This window comes from Narcine bancroftii, chromosome 1 (assembly GCF_036971445.1).
Source record: "Narcine bancroftii isolate sNarBan1 chromosome 1, sNarBan1.hap1, whole genome shotgun sequence".
Classification (NCBI taxonomy): domain Eukaryota; kingdom Metazoa; phylum Chordata; class Chondrichthyes; order Torpediniformes; family Narcinidae; genus Narcine; species Narcine bancroftii.
This window is the reverse complement of record NC_091469.1, coordinates 294,264,689-294,287,597: the sequence shown is the minus strand read 5'-3', so window position 1 is coordinate 294,287,597 and position 22,909 is coordinate 294,264,689. Positions and strand designations below refer to the sequence as shown.

General features: G+C 41.7%; 1 protein-coding gene across 6 annotated transcripts in view; it reads right to left on the bottom strand.

The window, feature by feature from the left end:
* The window catches only part of nav2a (neuron navigator 2a), a 411,462-nt gene that overhangs the window by 213,733 nt on the left and 174,820 nt on the right, over positions 1-22,909 (bottom strand). For all 6 annotated transcript variants that reach the window (XM_069904879.1, XM_069904824.1, XM_069904830.1 and 3 more), the window contains 3 exons: positions 19,420-19,532; positions 6,099-6,207; positions 3,103-3,492 (listed from right to left, as the gene is read on the bottom strand). In XM_069904879.1, the coding sequence (XP_069760980.1) occupies positions 3,103-3,492; positions 6,099-6,207; positions 19,420-19,532 (612 nt within the window). The remainder of the gene's footprint in view (positions 1-3,102; positions 3,493-6,098; positions 6,208-19,419; positions 19,533-22,909) is intronic.

Sequence of the window (22,909 nt, the reverse complement as noted above, 5' to 3'; positions counted from 1 at the left end):
TGTAAGGACGGAATGAAATGTGGCAGAGTTCTTGAGTTTCCAGAAATCAATGGGACTGAAATGCTACGGTTTCAATTTGTGAATGGGGTGCTCTTTCATTTTAAAGATATCAAAAGCATCTACTGATGCCATTGGTTGGCTTGTCAATTAAACATTTAGCTGTGACATTTTATCAGCTGCTGTTCAATTTAAATTGCCTGGGCTTCTCACTGATCATTAGAATGAGTTTGTATCCCACAGTGTGAGCTTGCTGGGAGAAAGCACCTTGTCCTCTGTGGCAAAGTACTATCTTGTCACAGGTTGTTCCCCCGGTTGCCTGCATGTTAATCCCCTTGGGGAGGTCAAATTAAACTATCCAACTAAACTTGGATGTACAGCTGAGTTCCATCCTGGACTTAGTTGACCGACACAAGTATCAAAATATTTGAATGTTTCCGACAATGAAAGAGCACCACCATTATTAAAACTTAATCGAGCCACAAAAAATTCAGAACATTTTTTAAAACTAAAAGAATCTGAAGCAAAGCACTCAAATAATTGCAGACATGCATGTATTAATCTCGAAATTACTGGCTTTTGTTAAGGGTAAATTTTCAAGATTGCGAGCAAGATTCAATTCATATGATCAGCTTTTCAAAGCAAATGCAGAGGCTACGCTAGATATCCAAATCAAAACTAGTCTTTATACATAATTAGAAACAAAAACTTGACCAAGGCTGATCTGACTGCAAAGTCCAAATTCCCATCCATCCACAGTAACAATGTCTCTGCTGTATCTGTACAATGTACTCATGTGTATGACAATCAATGCACATATTCATAATAGTTCACTCTCTACTTATGCCTTTAAAATAGTCAAACTCCACTCCAATAGCTCTTCAAGGAACTAGACTGCCAGCTCTCTGAGAGAAAGCATTTTTATCTCATGGAACCCTTTATTTTTAACAGTGATGATTCTGGATTTTCCACGTGAATAAATATCCTCTCGACACCCATCCTATCAAAACTCCTCTTTAATGCCTGGGATCATATATGCTTCAACCAAGTCCCCTCTGTCATGTCCGAATTCAAGTGTATACAAGCCCAGCGTATCCAATCTTTCTTCATAACTCCCATTCCAGGTATTAATCTAATAAACGTTGTCCATAACATCTCCATGTTACCTTGCACAAGGAGACCAACAGTGTACATAAGACTAACCAATGCCTGACATAACTGCAGCTTAATCTCGGACTTTTGTACTCAATTTCCCTACCAATAAATGAAAACATTATTTTAGTTCTCTTAAATACTTGCTGAATTGGCATTGTAGTTGTTTGCAAACAATCCACCAGAAGAATTGCCAATATCAGTCAGTTCACTTCAAAAAGACATTACATCAAGAATTAATGTTCTCCAATGAATTCTAGAACTATCCTCATCCAATAATTCCAATGAACTCTTGGATTACTGAAACATTTGGACTTGAATGCTTTATTTTCCTTGGTTCTGCTTCTCTTTGTATTTTTTAAAAGTTTTATTTGTGTTCAGCCAAATTGATATTTTCAACCAGTAAAAACATTCATATGATGCATCAATTTTCACTCTTTAGATATTGAAATTGGTAATCATAACAAATATAGCCAAGTTCAGCCTTTACCATAATTATTTCTTCAACAATCTCTTAATTTTGCTTCATGTCATTTTTTTTTTGTTAGACATGCATCACAGTAACAGGCTATTTTGGCCCACGGTCCCATGCAGGCACAGGGAGAACGTACAAATGCTTTACAGACAGCGCGGGATTCGAACCGAGGTCCATTCCCAATCACTGGCGCTTTTAAGGCATTGCACTAACCTCTACACCAACTGTATGACAATGACCTTTTGTCTGTTCCCCATCCCCTCTGATAGAATGATGACAGTGAAAGGAAATTAAAAGTTTTTTTTTCATTTTAACCACCAGTAATAAAAAAATGAAAAGTTTAGCCCCCACTGGTTATTCCCAATGAATGACTTTTTCCATATTGCAGTGACGGCCACATTTTCAGCCAGTTGTGTGGGCAGTATAATTTCAAAAGAGTCGGCAGGAATTTGTGCTCACAATCCACGAGAATAGTCCAGGTACAACTGACTGAGATGCCAGTCATGCAACAGAACTTTGCACTACCTACCAGGAGGTGGCAGCCTTGAATACATTCCACGCGTCGGTTGGCTCTTACCAACCTGATCTAAAACCACACTCCACTTCCAGCCACATTCAAAGACCTTGCCTCATTCTGCACACAAAAATGACTGGTAGAATGGAGAAAACAGCAGGAAAACAAATGACCAATTAATCTTTATTAAACAAGAAAGCCTGCAGATGCTGGGATTGAGGGCAATACATAAATGTGTTTGCACGTTCAGTGGCTCACTGAAACATCAAATGGAATAATTTTCCCAGCATCTGGAATTTATAAACTTTAGGCCAGCAGATGCCACTGATTGCAAAAAGACAATTGTTTCTATAAAACTGTTTGATAGAGAAAAAAAATCACTGAGCATTAAGAATTCAGGAAATTTGTCAAGACGATACAGGAAACAATACAAGATTGACAGGAAATCCATTGCCATTCACAAAAAAGCTGTGAATATTCTAATTCTGTTGCAATTGTTCCTTCTTAATCACTACATAAACCCAAAGGGATGAACACTTTGTTCCGTCTCTTCTTTCCTATTCTCTTTCACTAACCCTCTACCCCCTTCTCCCTCGCACGCCTTCTTCTTAACCCCTCCCTACCTCTCCTCTACCCCCCCCCAACTTTATTTATGGTATCTCCTTAGTGTCAATAAAGGGTCTCCTTAGTGTCAATAAAGGGTCCTAACTCAAAACGCTGACTGGCTATTTCCATCCAAGGACACTGCCAGATACACTGAGTCCCTTCAGCTTCTCATTGCAGGCAACCCCAATCATCTTCTTGACCATCAATATAAGTTTACGCCTAAGCAGAAGGCTATTCAGCCCACAATGTCTGTGCAGGCCACAAATAGGACTTTGGGAACACAAATCCTCTTTTGCCCAGCTCATTTGTAAATGAGCTAAAACATGGGAAAATGTATCGATCACTCAGACCTCCTTACCCGCTCGCAATCTCATCCGTCCGCAGGTTCTTGCCCAGAACGTCGCCATCGCTCATATACCCGGCAACGTCCAGGTTCACACCCTCAAGATCCATCTCGTCGCCACTCTTGTCGGGGACATCGGAGTGACACATGCTGCTGCTGCGCGATGCCAGCTGCCTCCTGAGAGGTGTGGTGTACATGTAGCGGCCCGACTCGGGATGGATGTAACGGCTGGCGTTGGCCCTCGGAGGATATCCATTTCCCATTGACGGTGCATCTCCTGCCTGCAGGCGTGGACTGGATTGGCCCAGTCGCCAGGACAACGGTGCTTGCCTGCCCGTCATGCTGAGTATACTGCGGCCACTGATCTCCGTGGTAACACTGCTATCGAATGTCGTTTCCAGTGTGCTAAAAAGAAAAAGGTGAAAGCAACAAAAACCCATTCAATGAAACTTAATTGGAGCAAAAAGAAGCTGCTGTCAAAAGGGCAGCTTCACAAACATTTTAAGTTCATCAGAAAGTGCAAGAGAGACACGTTTGTTTCATCTGCTGACTTGCTAACAGTGATTCACAGTCCAACTCACAGACTCTCTAAGAAGTCCACAGGCACAAAGAATCCAGCTTGCTATTAAAGAGAGCACAGCAGGACCATTTCAGGAAAAGCAAATGCATAATTCAGGGAACAATGCTCCACATGGAAGGCTGAGTCCGCAGGTCCGAATCTGGCAGAGCATTTGATGCTCGCAAGGGTCGTGTCACCAGAAGCAAGAAGACAAAACAAAATTGGTCTAAAACCTGGACTTTGTGGTTGAACAACCTGCTTGAAACATGATAAATCATTAATTATTAGGAAGAAACAGGCATTCCGTTAGAGCAGTGGTTCTCAACCTTTTTCTTTCCACTCCCATACCACCTTAAGCAATCCCTATGCCATCAGTGCTCTGTGGTTTGTGAGTTGGGGGGAAAAAATGGTTAAAAACCACTGCTCTCAACCCAATTGTTGCTGAAATATTTTGCTTGAGAAAAATTGTCATTGGCCCATTTCCTTTGGAGTTCTGAAACCATACACATAACGAGTCAATGAGGTACAATTAAAACAGAGGTTTTCAAGCTTTTTCTTCCCACTCACATCCCACCTTAATAATCCCAGAACACCTATGGCATAGGGAGTACTTAAGGTGGGATGTGAGTGGAAAGAATTGAAAAAAATCACTACATTAGAGCTATCCACAGAAGACAGCAGAAACACATCAAAGTCCAGGAGAGACACACATTCTGGTTTTAGGTCAATGAAGGTGTCTCTAAAAAAAAACCCTTCTGCATTGAACAGTTTATTTTTATTTATTGAGTGACCATTTCTGAAGTTCAGCCAAGAGAAAAAAGACACATCTCACTTTTGAACATCAAAAATCTGTTGATGCTGGAAATTGGATATAAAAACAGAAAATAATGAACACACTTAAAAGGTCAAGCGGCATCTGTGTTCTGATAAAATGATCTCAAGATCTGAAATGTTAATGATTCACTTTCCATGGATTTTGCCTGAGCAGCTCAGTGCTTCCATCATTTCCTATTTTAATTTCTAGCTTTGGTCAGTTCCTTCAATCTGACGTTTGGACAGCAGAGTCAGCGCAACGCTGTTACAGAACGTCCGGGACTGGGGTTTGAATCCCGCGCTGTCTGTAAGGAGTTTGCACATTCTCCCGGTGTCTGCCTGGATTTTCCCCGGGGGCTCTGGTTTCCTCCCACCATTCAAAATTGTACCGGGGTTTTAGGTCAATTGAGTGTAATTGGGTGCCACCGGCTCGTGGGCCGAAATGGTCTGTTACTGCGATGTATGTCTAAAATTTAAAAATGTATTTAGAGGGTTCTAGCAGCTCATTGTTTGCTTTCGATTTCATGGATTTACTTGAAAATTGTTCAAATCCAAATCATATTCTGAATAATGACTCAATCTAGTCTAGATTTTATATAGAAGGGTTATTGACCATGACCAATTTAATCAGAACACAGCCCAAGTACAGTAAAACCCCTGGTATCCATCACCTATAGGGATTGGTAGTTGGTGAATATGTGAATTTTCCGGTTGCTTGAGATTGCATGTTGCATGATTGGCAAACTAACAGAGGGGCACACCAACTTTAAACTTCTGTACCTTTTACCCATTTATTTTCTGCGATTTTCTTTTGGCTGAGGCTGCCAGTTGCTTGAATTCCAGACAGCAGAGGTTTTACTGTGCTTGGAAATTAATCCCTGTTCAGAAGCTCTCAATGTCCTAAACAGTCACATTCTATTTAGCCTCTGGAATTGACTCGGCCTCGCCTACAAGTCAGGGAGCTGCGGGTTCAAGCATCGGTTCAGAGGTTTATTCCTGGGATAAAATGCTGCATTAAACTCCTGCTTGCCTGTAATATATTCCGGGGAAGGATCTGGAAAAAAAAAGTGGTGCAGTTCTCCCTCAAATATCAATCAATAATGATGCCTCAGTCAACAAGTCGGAACAGCAAGCCACTGACTACAACTCTTGCAAATGTAAAAATGGTGGCCACATTTGAAAACTGTCAGATCCTTGGGAATATCCTGAGGATGTAGAGGCACCATCAAGATGCTAATTCTTTCTTCCTGTTCCACTTTATTTTAACCATCTCTAAAGATAGCTCCCTCAAATTGCTGTGCTTACTGCGATAAGATGTAATTTGCCTTTTCCTCGAACAACCTATGTTCTCATATGATTCATGTCAAATGCTTATATTTTATTTAAAATGCCTATTAACAATTTAGTCTCACCATGTCTAAGCTCTTGAGCATGTGCAGCTTTTCAATTACTTCCCTTGCCAGAGAGAAAAGAGCTGCTTTTGATCTGTCTGCAGCAATATTCCAGCAAAGCACTGCTGATGTAATCAAGATTCACAGTCGGAACTCTGTGCTCGCTGCCTGCTCTGCGCCTCCACACCGTGGGAAGCCAAGAGAGGCACGTGCCTTTGATCAAATCCTTTCACAGAGAGATTTCATACCTGTGTGTGATCTGTGTCCCTCGTAAACTGGACATGGTCTCTTCCAGGTTCTGGCGAAGGTCGGCAATGTTCTTCACTGTTCGCAATCTTCGAGTCTCTGGGTCCTCCGCTGCAGAATCAGAAATGACATTTGACTTTTAGTCCCTCTAGCCCACTGAAAATAGAAATTCCACAGGACTCGAGAGAAATTCACTTTATATTTTCTTGAGATCAACTCTGGTTGTGTTTTTCAAAATTCTATAGTTAAAAAGAACCTGCAGGCTTGCAAGATGATAGCTGTTGGCTTCCAAAATGGAATCTCAATCAACAGCATCTCACCTGGAAAATTATTTTCAGAATTTTATTTTTATACACAGACAGACACAAACACCAAATAGAAACTATTTTGTTTCTTGGTGTTGTAGTACCTTCCAAAAATGCATTAGCACCCTTCACGGGATGTTCCCATGTGAAACTGCACATCATTTGAATCAAGTCTGGAATGCAACCAGGTTTAATATGGGAGAAACACAACAGATACAGATGCTGGCCTTTCAGCATTCGAAATGCCTCTGAGGTCCTCAACAAAGAGAAGCTGGAGGGACTCAGTAGGTCCATGGAGAGAAATGGTCAGTCAACAGTTTGGGTCTGGTCATTTTCATGAGGTTGGAGGAAAACCTCTTCAAAGTGGCCGTCCCTTGACAAAAGTTTGCAGTGAAGGGAAACACAAGAAACGCGGATGTTGGGATCTTGAGTAAACAATGAGAAACTGTTGGACTCGGCAGGTCAGTGAGCATCCATGGAGAGAAATGGTCAGTCACTGTTCCAGGTTAGGGCCCTGTCGCAAGACTTAATTGGAGGCAGATTCAGTTGAAGAAGTATCCTCATGATTGGCAGGGCTGCGTGGAGAGGGTGGGGTAGTGGAACTAATGGGGTTGCTCACACAGGACTGATACTGATTCAGTGGGCCAAATAGCCTCTTCTGACTTTTCCATGACTTTGTGATCTGACCGCTCCTCTGGTTTCAGTCACAGACTTATTGCTAACATGCAGCGTGTTAATTAACCAAAATTGACAGTTAACTGGATGCTTGGTAATCTTCATCAAGACAAACTCAGGGACTAAATCACCCTCTTTCTCAGTTCTGATGAAAAGTCCCAGACCTGAAATGGGACCTACTTCTTGATCCACAGATTCTGCCTAACCTTAGAACATTACAGAACAGAAACAGGCCTTTACTCTGTGCCAAACTATTTTTCTGCCTTGTCCCACTGACCCAGTCCACAGCCCTCCATACCTTTCCCATCCATGTACCTGTCCAAATTCTTCCTGAGTGTTAAAATTGAGCCTGCATTCACCACTTCATCTGGCAGCTGGTTCCACACTTCCACCACTCTCTGGGTGAAGAAATTCCCCACCAATGTTTCCTCTAAACTTTTTCCCTTTCACCCTTAACCCATGTCTTCTGCTATGTATCTCACCTACTCACAGTTGAAAAAGCCTACCTGCATTTACTCGTCTATACCCCCCCCCCCCCCCCAGAATTTAAAATACTTCTGCCAAATATCTCCTCATTCTTCTACACTCCAGGGAATAAAGTCCCAACCTATTTCACTATTCCCTGCACTTTTCTCTGTAATCTTTTCCTAGTAACATGACACCAGGAATGAAAGGATTAGGATATGAGGAGCTATTGAAAGGCTCTTGGATTGTACCCGTTGGATTACAGAATGATAAGGGAGGACCTCAGAGGCATTTCGAATGCTGAAAGGCCTGGTTAGAGTAGATGTGGCAAGGATGTTTCCCCATGGTAGGGGATTCTAGGACAAGAGGGCACAACTTCAGGATAAAAGGCATCAATTTTAAAGAGAGATGCAGGGAAAAAAAATGTAGTCAGATGGTGTGTGGAACTTGTTGGCACAGGCAGCTGTGGAAGTGAGGTCATTTGGTGTATTTAATGCAGAGATTGATGGGTATTTGATAAGTCAGGGCATCATGGGATATGGGGAGAAAGCTGGGGAGTGGGGTTGCATGGGAGGATGGATGCTGAGTGTTTCCTGCATTTCCATTTTTATTTCAGATTTCCAGCATTTGTAGATATTAAAAAAAACACTGGTATTCTATTAGTTCATCAAAGAATGGCTAAATATTATTGAAATATATTTATTACCCACAAATTTTGTTTCTGTCCTCATGAAGCTCAGAACTCTTGCTGGGTAATTTGTCATCGATACAACATGGTTACCGAATACCTCAGCAATGACGATTTTTAACATGTGACCAAAGAAACTGCCAGACTGAGACCATCTGCAAATTGGAGGAACAACAACTCATCTTCCATCTGGGCTCCCTTCTACCGAATGGAATTAACATCAACTTCTCTGGTTTCCATCAAACCCCACCCCCACTCTTCTCCTCTCTGTCGCCTTTCCACTCATGCGTGCGTGCACTCTCTCTGATCTCTCTGCCCCTTTCACAGAGCCAGAATCAATTCTCACCTCTCCTCTCATCGTATCAAATTAACGCCTTTCTTTGGCTTGGACTCCACCCCTCTTGTTTTTATTCTGACGCCTTCCTGTTCTTTGCTTATGCCATGAAGAAGCACTCAAGCCCAAAATGTCGGAAATATATCTTTATTTCCCATGGTTCCTCCAGCATTTCTGTGTTTTTACTACAGTCACAGTGTCAGCAAAATTTCATGTGTCACTCCCAAGAAACTGGGACAAGACATGCTATTCGAACAAAGGACCTTTTACTATCAGGTTCACACCTTTCTGCATAACTGCATGCATTTTCCAACGGAGGTCAAATCAAATCAACGGCAAGAAAGAGCCCTAATGATCACACTGATAGAGCAATATATTTCAAAATATCTATTCAAGGATTTGATGGTGAACGATGATCAATGAAGTTTGAATTCATGACCATGTTCATCATAAATAGTTGGGAAGGTGAATATTGACTGATCACTATTACAAGAATGTTTGAGTAAAAGGTGGGGGTGTTCTAATTGTGTAGTGCCTTTGTGAGACTCTATCTGAAATTCGGTGGGTTAGATCTAGCTTCCCAACCTGTGATAGATTGCAGTGAAGGTACATGATATTGATCCTTGAGGTGGCAGAGATGCTTCATGAATAGAGGTGAAGTGGATTGGGGCAATAATTTTCTTGAGTTCAGAAGAATAAGATGCAATCGTACTGTGACATACAATTTTATGTGGTTTGTCAACGTAAATGTGCAGCTGATCCTTCACCTGGGGGTGTTTCTTGAACTTGAAGTAAAGGTTTGGCCAATCAAGACCAAAGAGGAACAAGCATGCCTTCAGGCAGAATGTAGTGAGTCGGGAGTTCATTAAACAAGACAACAGAGGCTCAGCACTGAGAATATTGAAAATAGAGGTTAATAGATTTTTAGAGATGGGAGGAATCAAGGTTAATGCAGGGATGTGGCAAAGAGGTAAAAGAACAGCTGGGATTTTATTGAATGGCAAAACACTCGGGGTGAAATCATCTACTTTTTCTTGTATTTCTCATGTTCGCTGGAAACAAAGGGAAAAAGAAAAGGAACAAACACCCTACAGTATCCTGCTTGGACTGCATGTACACATCTTTTTTTAAATGAGGAAGCAGTCATCAGAATTCCGTTTGCGAACTTACACATGTCTACCTCCTGATTTTATACTGCAAGGTTCTGACCGTCCTGCATCCCTCAACCCCAGTTAACAGAAAAATGGTGCATACATTATTTGGACAGGATTCACCCATTTTGTTTTTCTCCCTTCTCTCCTCAAAGTTCCAGGTTTTATCCCTGATTGCTGCTGAGGGAGCCAATCCTAGCATATTAACTTTCTTTTCTCTTTCGATCATATCTCCCAGTTATCCTTCAAATATAACTGTGCTTAATATAACTGAAGTTTGTACCACTTGCTTCCCATAATTTAACCCTTGGAATCCGGGTATCATAACTGATAAATCTATCCTGCACTCCCTCTTAGACCACATAACAGGGAGCTGCCCTTAAATGTTCAGGTTGATTGGTATGTGGTTTGAAAATGTGCTTTGTGGCTAGAGCATTGTTTTATTATGCTTCAGTCTTCTGTAGGTAAAGCCCAGCCTCCCTTTTGGCCAACTTTATGTACCTGTCCTTGGACACCAATGAGCCCCAATGTCTCCTACTCCTCAAAAAAATTAATTGTGTTCATAAACCCCATTGCAGAACTAAATGCTGATAAGATGTGATCAAACATTTGTTGCTCATCGATAATTAAAGTTCCAGCTTTGATTTCCAGCAGTTATATACTTACTGTTCAGGTTCTGATAAACGCCCAGCATTGTCAGTAGAGTCTGCTCATTGACCTGAGCGATGCTTTCCCACACACATGTATGCTGTACATGGACCTGACACAACTCATTACTTCTACCCAGTGGCAAGCTTCTTTCTCGAGTAGCCCGGCATAATCCTGGTTTAGTCCGTTGGTCTTGAGTCATGCTTTTCACTGCGCAGAATGCAGGAATCTTGCTCACTCGGGATCCGGGTTTGCCTCGGCCCAAATATCGGTTCTCGGAACCAAGTGTCCTTCTTGAAACCTTGGATGGGTTCACCTCCATGGAAGACCTTGCTGAGTTCCCATTTACTCCTCCAGTTGGCTTATAATACAGCTCTGATTCTTTCTTGGGATGGCTGTAACTCCATGAGAGCAGAGAGCTAGTTCTGGATTTCATCCCGTAAGCCCCTGGATGCTTTGACGTAGAAAAACGATTTGTGTCATTGGGTTGATCCATTCTCAGAAGAACAATATGCCTTCTTCTTCTTTCTCCTGAACACTTGTCCAGGTCAAAGGCTGGTTACTGCAACTTGAGGTTGATCCTTAAAACAGCTGAATACCAAACAACTCGCACTGAATGTGCCTCTGTCCTCAGAAGGAGTCCTATCCTGTCGTGCTTTTCTGGTTGCAACTGGACTAAGTACAATCTTTCTCTGCAGCCTCCGGTTCCAGCTAAAGACGGCAGCAACTTTTCAGCTGGGTCTGAAGACTTTGCTTGGAAGTGATTGGTTTCCCTTTCTCTTTTTTTTTCGGCTGGTACTTAAAATGACTGATGGCAGAAAGATGCCTGTTGTGCTCTTGGATCAGACACACAAGAGGACAACTTATTGACAAAACTTTGGTCATTACTGAAGGCTACTTTGAGTCCTCAGCCTCTTAATATTCATCTGGTGTTTCTCTTTATCATACTTTTATTTGTCTTCCTCTAAAGACTGCCATGGCATAAACAGCTAGAAACGACACAATAAGGGCTGGCTAAAGCCCAGACTACAAAACACCCATTCACTACCTTTGATGCACTGAATCCTGCTCTATTGAAGATTCTATGACCACAGCTTTTATTGTATCTTCCCCACTTTCTCCAGCCCCAACCCCCACCAGAGAAACTATTTTTTTTCCTCCTTGATCATAGAATTGGATTCCAGCAACAGGCTGTAAATCACTTTGTTTCCTCAATTAAACTTGATCTGTGAATTTATTGGGTATGTTTCAGAGTTAAGACTCTTTTGATTCTGGGGAATATTAACCTGCCTAGAATTTTAAAAATATCAAGGCTCGCCATGCATTAATTTAGGCTGGAGAGGTCCCGACTAAAAATCAGGAAAGCCACAGAAAGTGGAGGAAATTGCCAATTTTGCCTTCATTGGAGAAAGTCAGAGAAGATTAACAGAAATAAAAGTAAAATCTATGCAAGGTTTCGAAAAAAAACACCATTATTTGCTTTTAACAACTTACTAAATGCTCGTCCATTAAATCCTTTCAGGATTTCTTCAATATTTAAGAACCAAAGTAAATACAAAGACATTCTCGAGTGCTACAATTCCCCTGTAAAACCTCTAGTATCAGCAGCTATGGGAATTTGTAGATGCCTGATTTGTGTATTCTCCGGTTGCTTGAGACTTATTTTGACAATGCCCAACTAATACACCTACATTAAGAATAAACATTTTAAAAGACAAAAATACTGTACTAACTCTGAACAAACTTTGCCTCATGAATACATAAACCTTAAAGCATTTTACTTTATCTTCAGACACATTCTTTGAAAACATTTAACCGACATTAAGGCATCTGTCAGTTCCTCCACCTCCTCAGAGCTGCCCGAAAGACGATCAATAACATTATAGTTAAACAACCCACCCCCCCCCCCCCCCCACCACCACCAAGATTACAGATTAAGCCGCTGACCAGGGCAACTCTTACTAAGCAGGGCAAATTAGATACTTTAAGAGAGTCACCCCAACGGGAAGTGGCATCAACCAGTTCTTCATCCTGGGCGACACTGTTTGAATAAAGTTTCACACAACTTTATTCAAAAAGCTGCTATGTGCAAAGGCACTCCGCTGGCTGCATATTTGCTCCCATCTTTACCAAATATACCCAGGTGACCAATGAACCCAAATACAGAGGTGATTCTGTGATGAGTCATGGAAAGTGGACAGAGTAGATATCCAAATTACCTGCCCTGGCCCCCTCTGCCCCCAGGTGTGACAAGCACAGGATTCCCCTTGTCCTTACCTACTACCCCACCAGCCTCCACATCCACACATCATCTTTCACAATTTCCACTACCTACATACTAGACAAATCCCTATACTAGACAAATCTCCTCTCCTCCCCTGTGCCTTCCATCGGGACTGCTCGCTCCATGACACCCTCAACCACTCATCCCTCCCCACCCTCCACTGTAGCTGCAGGAAGTGCCCCACTTGTGCCCACACCTCCTCCCTCAGCACCATTCGGAGCCCCAACAGTCCTTTCAAATGAAGCGACACTTCACATATATCCGTGGGAGTTATCTACTGCGTCTGGTGCTCTTTTGATGCTGCTCTTTACATCGGAGAGACTGGGCACAGAATGGAAGATTGCTGAGCACCCTTCGCTCTGACTGCATCAGTGTCTGGGATCTCCCATTGGCCAACTACTTCAATTCTGCGTCCCACTCCCACGCTCATATGTTTGTCATGTCCTCATGTGTGATCCCACCTTGAATTGAAGGAACAAGACTTGATTTTCCATCTGGGCACTCTCCAAATGGAAGGGATTAACATCGACCTTTAGTTTCTGCTAGCTTTCTCTCTATTCTCGTTCCCTTCCCTTTCCCTTCGTCTTCTTTCCTCCACCCTTCTCTAACCACAGAGCCATCCCTCCTCCCCCCTTTGCTGATGTGCCCTTTATCTACCTTTAACCTCCTGCCTTCCCCCACTACCATTTTGTTCGGACGCTTGCCAACATTTTTCCACACCGTGATTAAGGGCTCAATCCCGAAACGTTGGTTATGCATCTTTTATCTTTGCTACATATAGTACACCGTTTGACCTGCTGAGTTTCTCCAGTGTTGTTTTTACTTCAACCGTGGTGTCTGCAGACTTTTGTGTTTGCAATTTTCCCTGTTTGACGTCATATTTGACAAAATCCAAACACAACTTTACACAAATAAAATTCAGTTACACAATGAATTGTCATGAATTCAGCTTTTATTACTGAATGTGAAAGGTGAGGTTTCCAGACACTAAACCTTGGCCTGAACAGGGTATTGTTAGTTTTTTTTTGACATGAGGCACTAGCCTGCTGCTGGAGCCTTCCTCTATCCCAACTTGAGAGTGTTCAATTGTTGTGAAAGCCAAGCTGAAGAGGGGGAAGGGATTCCCATTGAATCTGAATCAACCAAGGCATCAGGAGAAAACAAAACACGACTCAAAATCTGAAGGGCTCGTCAAGTACTCTTTAAAAAAAATAACCCCAAATTCCCTGTCTGGAAAGGCAAAGAATGGTAACACTCAAAAAGCTATAGGATAAACAAATTAAAGGGCACAATTGTGGAATTCAATTAAGTAATTCAGTGACACAAATGAACAAACATGGAATTAAAAAACAGTATTCTGGACAAAAACGGAAGTGGATTGAAGTATGGGCTCGGGATCAGACCTGATCTTATTGAACGAACGGCGGAGCAAGGTCGGAGGATCTGTATGGGTGAATCCTGCCTCTGTTTCCAATGGGGCACAAGTGAAATTGTGGGATAAGAATCATTGGGTTATGGACTGATGAAACAGACCTTTTGGCCCATACTATCCATGCCTACCATCAAGCACCTTTTCGTGCCAATCCCATTCACTACACATGATTTATAGCCTTCAACAAATTTATGATTCAAGTGACGTTTCTTCTATTTTAGTAAGACTTTCAAAAGCCTAGCATGGATATGATTCCAGAAATTATTTCCCAGGTGTTCACCAACATATTTTAAATTGTATGAGTTATATATGCTGGGTGAGATCAACTCTTCTCCGACTTCCAGGGCTAAACATTTCAATGCTCAAGTTAGAGACAAACTGCTGTTAGATAGTAGTGTTTCACACATAAACCTCTGTACCTGGGTTGATCGATGATCATCGGTTTATTGAGCCAAGGGACTTGATACACCCTTCTGCTCTCCAACATCCATAGTCTACACTGTGTTACATCGTAATGGTTTTGTTGCATGCTATCCAGGCAAGCAAGCCAATCTAGTCTTGAATGCAACAGGTAGTGTAAAATAAACTGAAGAGCAGAGTTTAATGTTACAGAGAAAAAAGTTCAGTTAAACTAGTGCAAGGGCAAAATCATTTCATGATTGAATGGCCAGTTTAATAGTCTGATATTCTTTGGCTTGGCTTCGCGGACGAAGATTTATGGAGGGGGTAAATGTCCATGTCAGCTGCAGGCTCGTTTGTGGCTGACAAGTCCAGAAATTATCCTTAAATCTAGTAGTACACATCTTCTGATCATTTCAAATGAGATCATCATCCTTGAATGAAATGATAAATACAGTGAAGTAGTTTGTTCATTTTTCTTTATTTTATCTTAATGTCCTCAATATACTTTTAGTATATTGGGGTGTCTTGAACTTTTTTGATTTTTACCTTTTCAATGAACGATTGTACCTTTTCCCAAGAGTTTAAGACAATTTAAAAAAAATTAAATTTAAATTTAGACATACAGCACGGTAACAGGTCCTTTTGGCCCACAAGTCCATGCCACTCAAATACCCCAATTAACCTCCAACCCCCTTCCATTTTGGAATGTGGGAGAAAACCGGAGCACCCAGAGGAAACCCAGGAATACACGGGGAGAAGATGCAAGCTCATCGCGGACAGCTGCGAATTCAAACCTCAGTCGCCGGTGCTGTAATCTTTCTTTGGCTTGGCTTCGCGGACGAAGATTTATGGAGGGGGTAAAAAGTCCACGTCAGCTGCAGGTTCGTTTGTGGCTGACCAGTCCGATGCGGGACAGGCAGACACGATTGCAGCGGTTGCAAGGGAAAATTGGTTGGTTGGGGTTGGGTGTTGGGTTTTTCCTCCTTTGCCTTTTGTCAGTGAGGTGGGCTCTGCGGTCTTCTTCAAAGGAGGCTGCTGCCCGCCAAACTGTGAGGCGCCAAGATGCACGGTTTGAGGCGTTATCAGCCCACTGGCGGTGGTCAATGTGGCAGGCACCAAGAGATTTCTTTAGGCAGTCCTTGTACCTTTTCTTTGGTGCACCTCTGTCACGGTGGCCAGTGGAGAGCTCGCCATATAATACGATCTTGGGAAGGCGATGGTCCTCCATTCTGGAGACGTGACCCATCCAGCGCAGCTGGATCTTCAGCAGCGTGGACTCGATGCTGTCGACCTCTGCCATCTCGAGTACCTCGACGTTAGGGGTGTGAGCGCTCCAATGGATGTTGAGGATGGAGCGGAGACAACGCTGGTGGAAGCGTTCTAGGAGCCGTAGGTGGTGCCGGTAGAGGACCCATGATTCGGAGCCGAACAGGAGTGTGGGTATGACAACGGCTCTGTATACGCTTATCTTTGTGAGGTTTTTCAGTTGGTTGTTTTTCCAGACTCTTTTGTGTAGTCTTCCAAAGGCGCTATTTGCCTTGGCGAGTCTGTTGTCTATCTCATTGTCGATCCTTGCATCCGATGAAATGGTGCAGCCGAGATAGGTAAACTGGTTGACCGTTTTGAGTTTTGTGTGCCCGATGGAGATGTGGGGGGGCTGGTAGTCATGGTGGGGAGCTGGCTGATGGAGGACCTCAGTTTTCTTCAGGCTGACTTCCAGGCCAAACATTTTGGCAGTTTCCGCATAGTGTTGCTCTAACTACTACGCTAACCTTGCCACCTTATTTGCCCTGTGATTAATATCTCTGATTTTCAAGATGATTATTACAGATCAAAAACCTTTGACCAGAATGAACTGGTGCAAGATCATCAGCGTGGTCCAGTCCCTGTTCAGCCGTAGACAGGATGTGACCACCCTTCAAGGCCAAGTTGTTGAGGGTGACGCACACCTTCTTGTGGGTCAAATGGAAGGGAAGGACAGTTAGCCAAGTTGGCCTTCCGTACCCAAAACAAGTTGGGGGTGAAAAAGCATCAAAGTGCTGGATTCAGGGCAACCCAGCCTGTGATGAAACCAGAGTTCCTCGCAGTCCAGAGGGAGACTAGGTTATCCACCACATTTGAGCCATTGCTGCAACATGAGCTAATTAAGAATTCCATATCCTTACTTCGAGCTGAAGCAACCAATAACAGTGCTCACATTCCTACTGTAACATTGGTCCCAGCCTGTGGCAGAAATAGATAACATAGCAGCCAATTTACACATCATGGGATCCCTTCACCAGTGGTTTGTTATTCTGCTATATTGACTCCAATCCATGACCAAACCAAACAAGTGCAGCAGGTACATAGGAAGACTACCTCCTGCAGTTTCCCCTCAGACACACACCATACTTACTTTGAATTATATCATCAGTCCCTTTATCATCGTGGAACCTCTCATGGATTAGAATTGCAGGAACACCTGCACCGAAATTGGGGGTCAAGGTGCTAGCTCTAAAAAAAAAATGACCTGTCCCAAATGTTGACAGTTCATTTCTCTCCACAGATGGATTTCAGTTTGAAGTGATCAAATGTGACAAAATGTTGCCAGATCAGCAGTAATTCATAAACACGATGGGATTTCTTTTTTTTTTAAAAAGTTAGCAAAAACATTGGACGTACTCATAAAATATCCTGAGGTTTCCTTTGGATCCTTCATTTACCAACTCTAACATTGAGCTGTAAGCTTATATTGTTAATGCAATGGTTCCATCCATTAATAATTTACTTCAAACATTGAATATATATACAAATATAATGGAGTTAAAAGCTATTTGGTTCAGTCAAAGGTGTCTTTGATCTGCTATCTTGACTTGGCTGCAGACAAGGGAAGCACAATACATAGTTACACCATGAAGTCTGACCTTATTTCTCATCCATCACAATGCTCAATCGTGTGAATTTTGTTTTAATGAATATGATCCCAGAATATAATTAAAAATGGACAATAACCAGCTGGAATTCAAAGCTGGAAGAGCAGCCAGTTCTGGCACTGCCTGCTCCATGTTAGCTGATATCCACATCGGAGTCAGTGGAAGGCTCACAATTAACGTCAGTGGCTCAGAATGAGAGATGAAGTGAGACCCATGGAAGAAAGTAAACATGCCAATCCCAGCCTCAATCTGAGAGTTCAGCAGGAACAGTATTGTAGTGGTTATTTAAATTTGTAATCCAAAGGCCTGACCGAATCATCTGAAAACTTGTCCAACCCACCGTGACACCTGAGGAACTTTTATAGGAAGAATTTACATTTAAATCATTAGCTTAATATGGAATTAAAAAGTGAAGTCAGCAAGGTGATGGTGCAGCATCATCTGGTTAAAGTCCATCTGGTTCATCACAGCTTTTGGTGAAGGAAATCGGTCTTTCATTTTCACTAAAATGGTTAATTCTGAAATCCGTAGTCTTGTTGATTGAGAAGAAGGTTCACTATCATCTTCGCAGAACAACCTTATTTCTTGAAAGATTCTAAAAGAAAGATTGAATACTCCACACGCAAATATCTACTGAGAACTGAATATCCAGGCTCAAGTAAGAACAATGCTTCTGAACTTACAGAGCACATGTACATCCTGGGAAAACCAATGGAGATCCAGGAAATGGATGTCAAGGTTAAACCTTGTGATTTTGATTCGTAGTTAATTTTGTGCCTATCCCTTTAAGAAATTGTTGTTTGTAGTGTTTCCATAGTTGCTATGACATCATATGTCATAATATCCGGGTGTGCAGGAAGTTTGCGTCTCATTCTTCGAAGAATTATGGAGGAGACTTTTCTTTGAATTAGTCCTAATTAATCTTATTTTGTCTATTTCTTTTTATATCAGTTTAAAGTTGAATATTGTTATGAAAATCTCAATGCAAAGTTGCAAAATATTTATTTTTTAATCAATGAATTAAAGTTACTTAAAGGTTCACCTACAAAGTTTGATTTATTGCATTAATAAGATAGTAATTCGGAACATCATCACTCACATTTCCTAGAAGATGGCAGGTTTTGAAATTGGGAAACACAAGAACTTGGAAAGTGTGGTCTATAATGGATCCAAATACCCAATGCCTTGCACAGGCAATAGAAAGGCAGAAAATGATAAAAAAGAGATTGTAAGGCCAGACATAATTTTAGTTAGTCATTCTACAATGATTTCTAGAATAAAACTCAGTTTTGTACGACACCAAAACTGGCCAACAAACCTTTCAGAACAAACCAGTGGCAAAAATCAACAATTACACAGCTTAATGAAAGCGCAACAGGAGATACGACGGCAAAATCTGTTGCTGTGAGAAAGCTTTTGGCTTTTGTCTTGGGAAGATTTTTGTTTGGGGTGCTGGTTGTCCCAAATATCAGTACACTCCCGAGGAGCTTCACAAATATTGATACTCTCCCCACAACTCTACTTCTTTCCCAAAGGATTGGGGCAGGTGGCCAAAGAAGAATAGCTCTGGGGAAAATTAGAAAAGGAGTTTCTTTTTGAATTAATGTTGAGAAATACAAATAAAACAGGAAGAAACAAAAATTGGAAAAAAAAGTATCTCTAAAAATTCTCTCAATATTGGGCTTGAGTTGTGAAACACATGCAGTCCGGACTGAGGTAAATTGCAAAATTTCATACTCGACAATATTCTGATGAACATGGTTAGCCAAACAAGAAAAATGTTTTTTAAAAAAAAAACACCATCGATCAAGCTGAATTTGTCAAGTTTTTTTTTTAAACAAAAGTCCGTCTCTTCTCAAAAACAATCTGATTCTAATATATGGCACTGAAGAGTCAAAATTTCAAAGGTGATGCTTGCAAACACAAGGATACAACAGTGAAATTGCAAGTCAACAAGCTTTATTGTTTTATTTTCCCCCATTTAACACTGCACCTTTTCAGTTGATGTAAAAGCTGGGTTTACTTACCAGGCAGATCTTCTATGCAGGTTTGTTCATTTTTACTGTACAGAACAGTCTCCATGTTCACTCCCCCTGTACCAGATTCAGTCAGTACATTTCCTTCATTGTCTGTCTGTGACCTAAAAAACAAGGCACTGCAAATATAAACCTACTTTAATGGAGTGAAGAGCGGAGAGTCTGCATAATTGATTGGTCCCTCATGAAGGAATTTTACCGAAACAGAAAAATTCACTGAACCATCGGTAAATCTGTGGCTTGCACGCAAAATCTTTCAACACAGTACAATTCATATTTCTACATTCCATCGATTGAATAGTTTTAATAGTCACCAGCAGATAAGTTAAACTGAAACAATTTTAAAGTAACATCTAATACACAGGGTATTTGACCTTTGTGAACACAAGTTGATTACATTTCTATTCCAGTTACTATTCCTTTGGTCCATCCACTTCCTCTTTCATCATAATTTGTTTCTGTGTATGTGGAATGATATGACAATTGTGACTCTTCCCAAATTGTCCGTTGGTCCTTACCCACAATTTCTCAAGGTTTCTTGCACTGTTTCTCTGTTCTCTCATGGACAGTCTGTCCCTTTCTCTGTCTTTACCAATGAAAGGAAAATAATGAGGTCAGGACAGCCAGCTGCAGGGAGGACTGGGAGCCACTCCAAACTGGTTATTCCCTGCGTGAGAACCATTGGTGCAGCCCACAGTCTTCGCAGAATGGCTTGGAGAGGAAGGGTACTTTCTCCAGTCACTCACATCACAGCACAAAAGAGATTGCAGCCAGCTTCATGGTATAATGTCTTGAAAGCATTGTCTTCCCAGATCATAACTTCCATCACCTGTGGAAGGACAAAGGCAGCAGGCTTATGGAAACCTACTCCCATGAGGTTCCTTTCCATGTCATACAGCACCCTGATGCAGATAAGTATTATTGCTCTTTCATCACACTGGGTCTAAATCCTGGAATTCCCTAGGCAAGAATATTTGGGAGCATTTTCACCATTCGGACTACAGTGGCTGGAGAAGGGGGGGTGGGGGGCTCACCACCAACATTTCTAGAATGGGCAATAAATGCTGAACCTGACTGGCCAAGTCTGCATTCTTCAGTGCAAGACAACTTCATTTTGAGGTAAAAATTGAATTCATTCCATTTGGGCTAATTTCAGCTACAATTATGGCTCTCCTCCAGTACCCCACCCGAATAATTGAGGTAGCTCACCTCAGAGAACTGTGCTTGATGCTGCCTAACCTTGTAAGTTCCCAATGTTCAATTGTGAAACCAAACATCAAGGACTGCCATTACCAGATATGGACAGAAAGAGCTTGGAAGTATATGGGGGAAGTTCAAGCAAATGGGACAAGACTAAAATGCCAACTTGGTTGGAATGGACGAGAAAAACCGAAGGGCCTGTTCCATGTCATATGACAGTGGGGAATTAATCAAAGAGATCAGGAATGAAAAGCTAGCTTCTTGGTCTCATAAAGACCCACCTGGTTCACTGTGGCCTCAAGGGAGAGAAATCTGCTATCATTGTTCAGTCTTACATGGTTGTCTCTTCAGATTATATATGTTTAGAATCTGCTCATTGTTGGCAAAGCCAACATTTATTTGCCATGGTTAATCGTCTTTGAGCAGGTCATGTTGGATGCCACCCTGAGCCACTGCAATACTTCTGTAGTCCTTCCTGGGTGATGTTAGACAGGGAGTTACAGAATACAGACCCAACAATGAAGCAGGACCAGAGATAGACAGTAAAATTCCCATTATCTGGATTCAAGCAACCACAAGCCTCAAGCAAACGATTTTAAAAATAGCGGAAAATATACAGGTTAAAAAATACTAAAGTTTAAAATTGGCTTTTCTTAGCGGTCAGTTTGCCAATCGTGCCACACACCATCTCAAGCAACTGGCAAATTCACTGATCCAGCATCTGTCAATCCCCCAATGGTTCCGGATACAGGGATTTTTTTTAACTGTATTTCTAAGTCAGAATGGTGCATAACATGGAGGTGGTAACGTGCCATTATCCTTCCTGCTGATAAGGGTGTGGGCTTGTGGAGCAGGCTGGTTGAGGAACTGCAGTGCAGTTGAGATGGTACGCCCTGGGTACAGGAGTCACGTGATGGAGTAGTGGCCGGACGGTGAACTCCAGCCCTCTCCAGAAAAGTCGGAAAAAACAAAGGAAAACACAAAGGCACAAAAATAAAAATTAAAGTAAAGTGAGTATAAAGGTGGAAAGAAGATGGCGACGAAAAAAGAAAAATCAAAACCAACGGTAAGAAGAAAGGAAAAGAAGACAACGGAAGAAGAAGGAGAAGGCCTTACCTGTTCGAAGAGGCCCGCGGTGGAGAGAGAAACCCGCTCCCTCAGGTCGGTAGAAAGTGGACTACAAAAATGGCTCGCTGAGCCTAGTAAAAGTGCGCAACCGCGCATGCAAAAAAACATACCGACGGGAGGGGTGACCAGCTGGGTAGTCGATCTCCACAGCCGGCAATGACAGCTACAGAACAGCAGCAGCAAGAGGAGAACATAGAAGACAACGAAAACAAGAAAGAAGAGAAGAAAAGGACAACAAAGAAACAACAGATGGCCAACCCAGAGGAAGAAGAAGAGGAAGAGGAAGAGTACAGTGAAATAGAAGAAGGAGGGAAAGGCAAGATAAAGGATATACTTTCTTTTATCAAAGAATACATGGAGTCATTTAAAGAATGGCAAGCACAAGAATTTAATGATTTAAGAAGAAGAATAAACAGTACAGAAGAGAAAGTGAATAAAATAGATATGACCTTATCAGAAATGGGAAAAAGAATGGACAAGGTGGAAGAACGAGAAGCAGCAGTAGAAATAGAGGTAGAGGACTTAAAAAAGAAATTAGAGGAATCTAATAAAAAAGTTATAGAGACACAAGAACTGTTAGCTCAGAAAATAGATATAATGGAAAATTATAAAAGAAGAAATAACATAAAGATAGTGGGCCTTAAGGAAGATGAAGAAGGCAAGAATATGAGAGAGTTTATAAAAGATTGGATCCCCAGGATCTTAGGATGTCCAGAACTACAGCAAGAAATGGAAATAGAAAGGGCACATAGAGCATTGGCCTTTAAACCACAACCACAACAAAAGCCAAGATCTATTTTAGTAAAATTCCTAAGATATACTACAAGAGAAAAGGTACTGGAGAAAACAATGGAGAAAGTAAGAGAGGACAACAAGCCACTGGAGTACAAAGGGCGAAAAATCTTCATTTATCCAGATATAAGTTTTGAACTCCTGAAGAAGAGAAAGGAGTTCAATACAGCAAAGGCGATTTTATGGAAGAAAGGGTATAAATTTATACTAAAGCATCCAGCGGTATTGAAAATATTTATTCCAGGACAGCAAAACAGACTATTCTCGGATCCAGAGGAAGCATGAAAATTTGCAGAACAATTACAAAATAGACTGAGAGATGAAGACATGTAACGAGAGTACAAAAGACTGCGAACTAAAA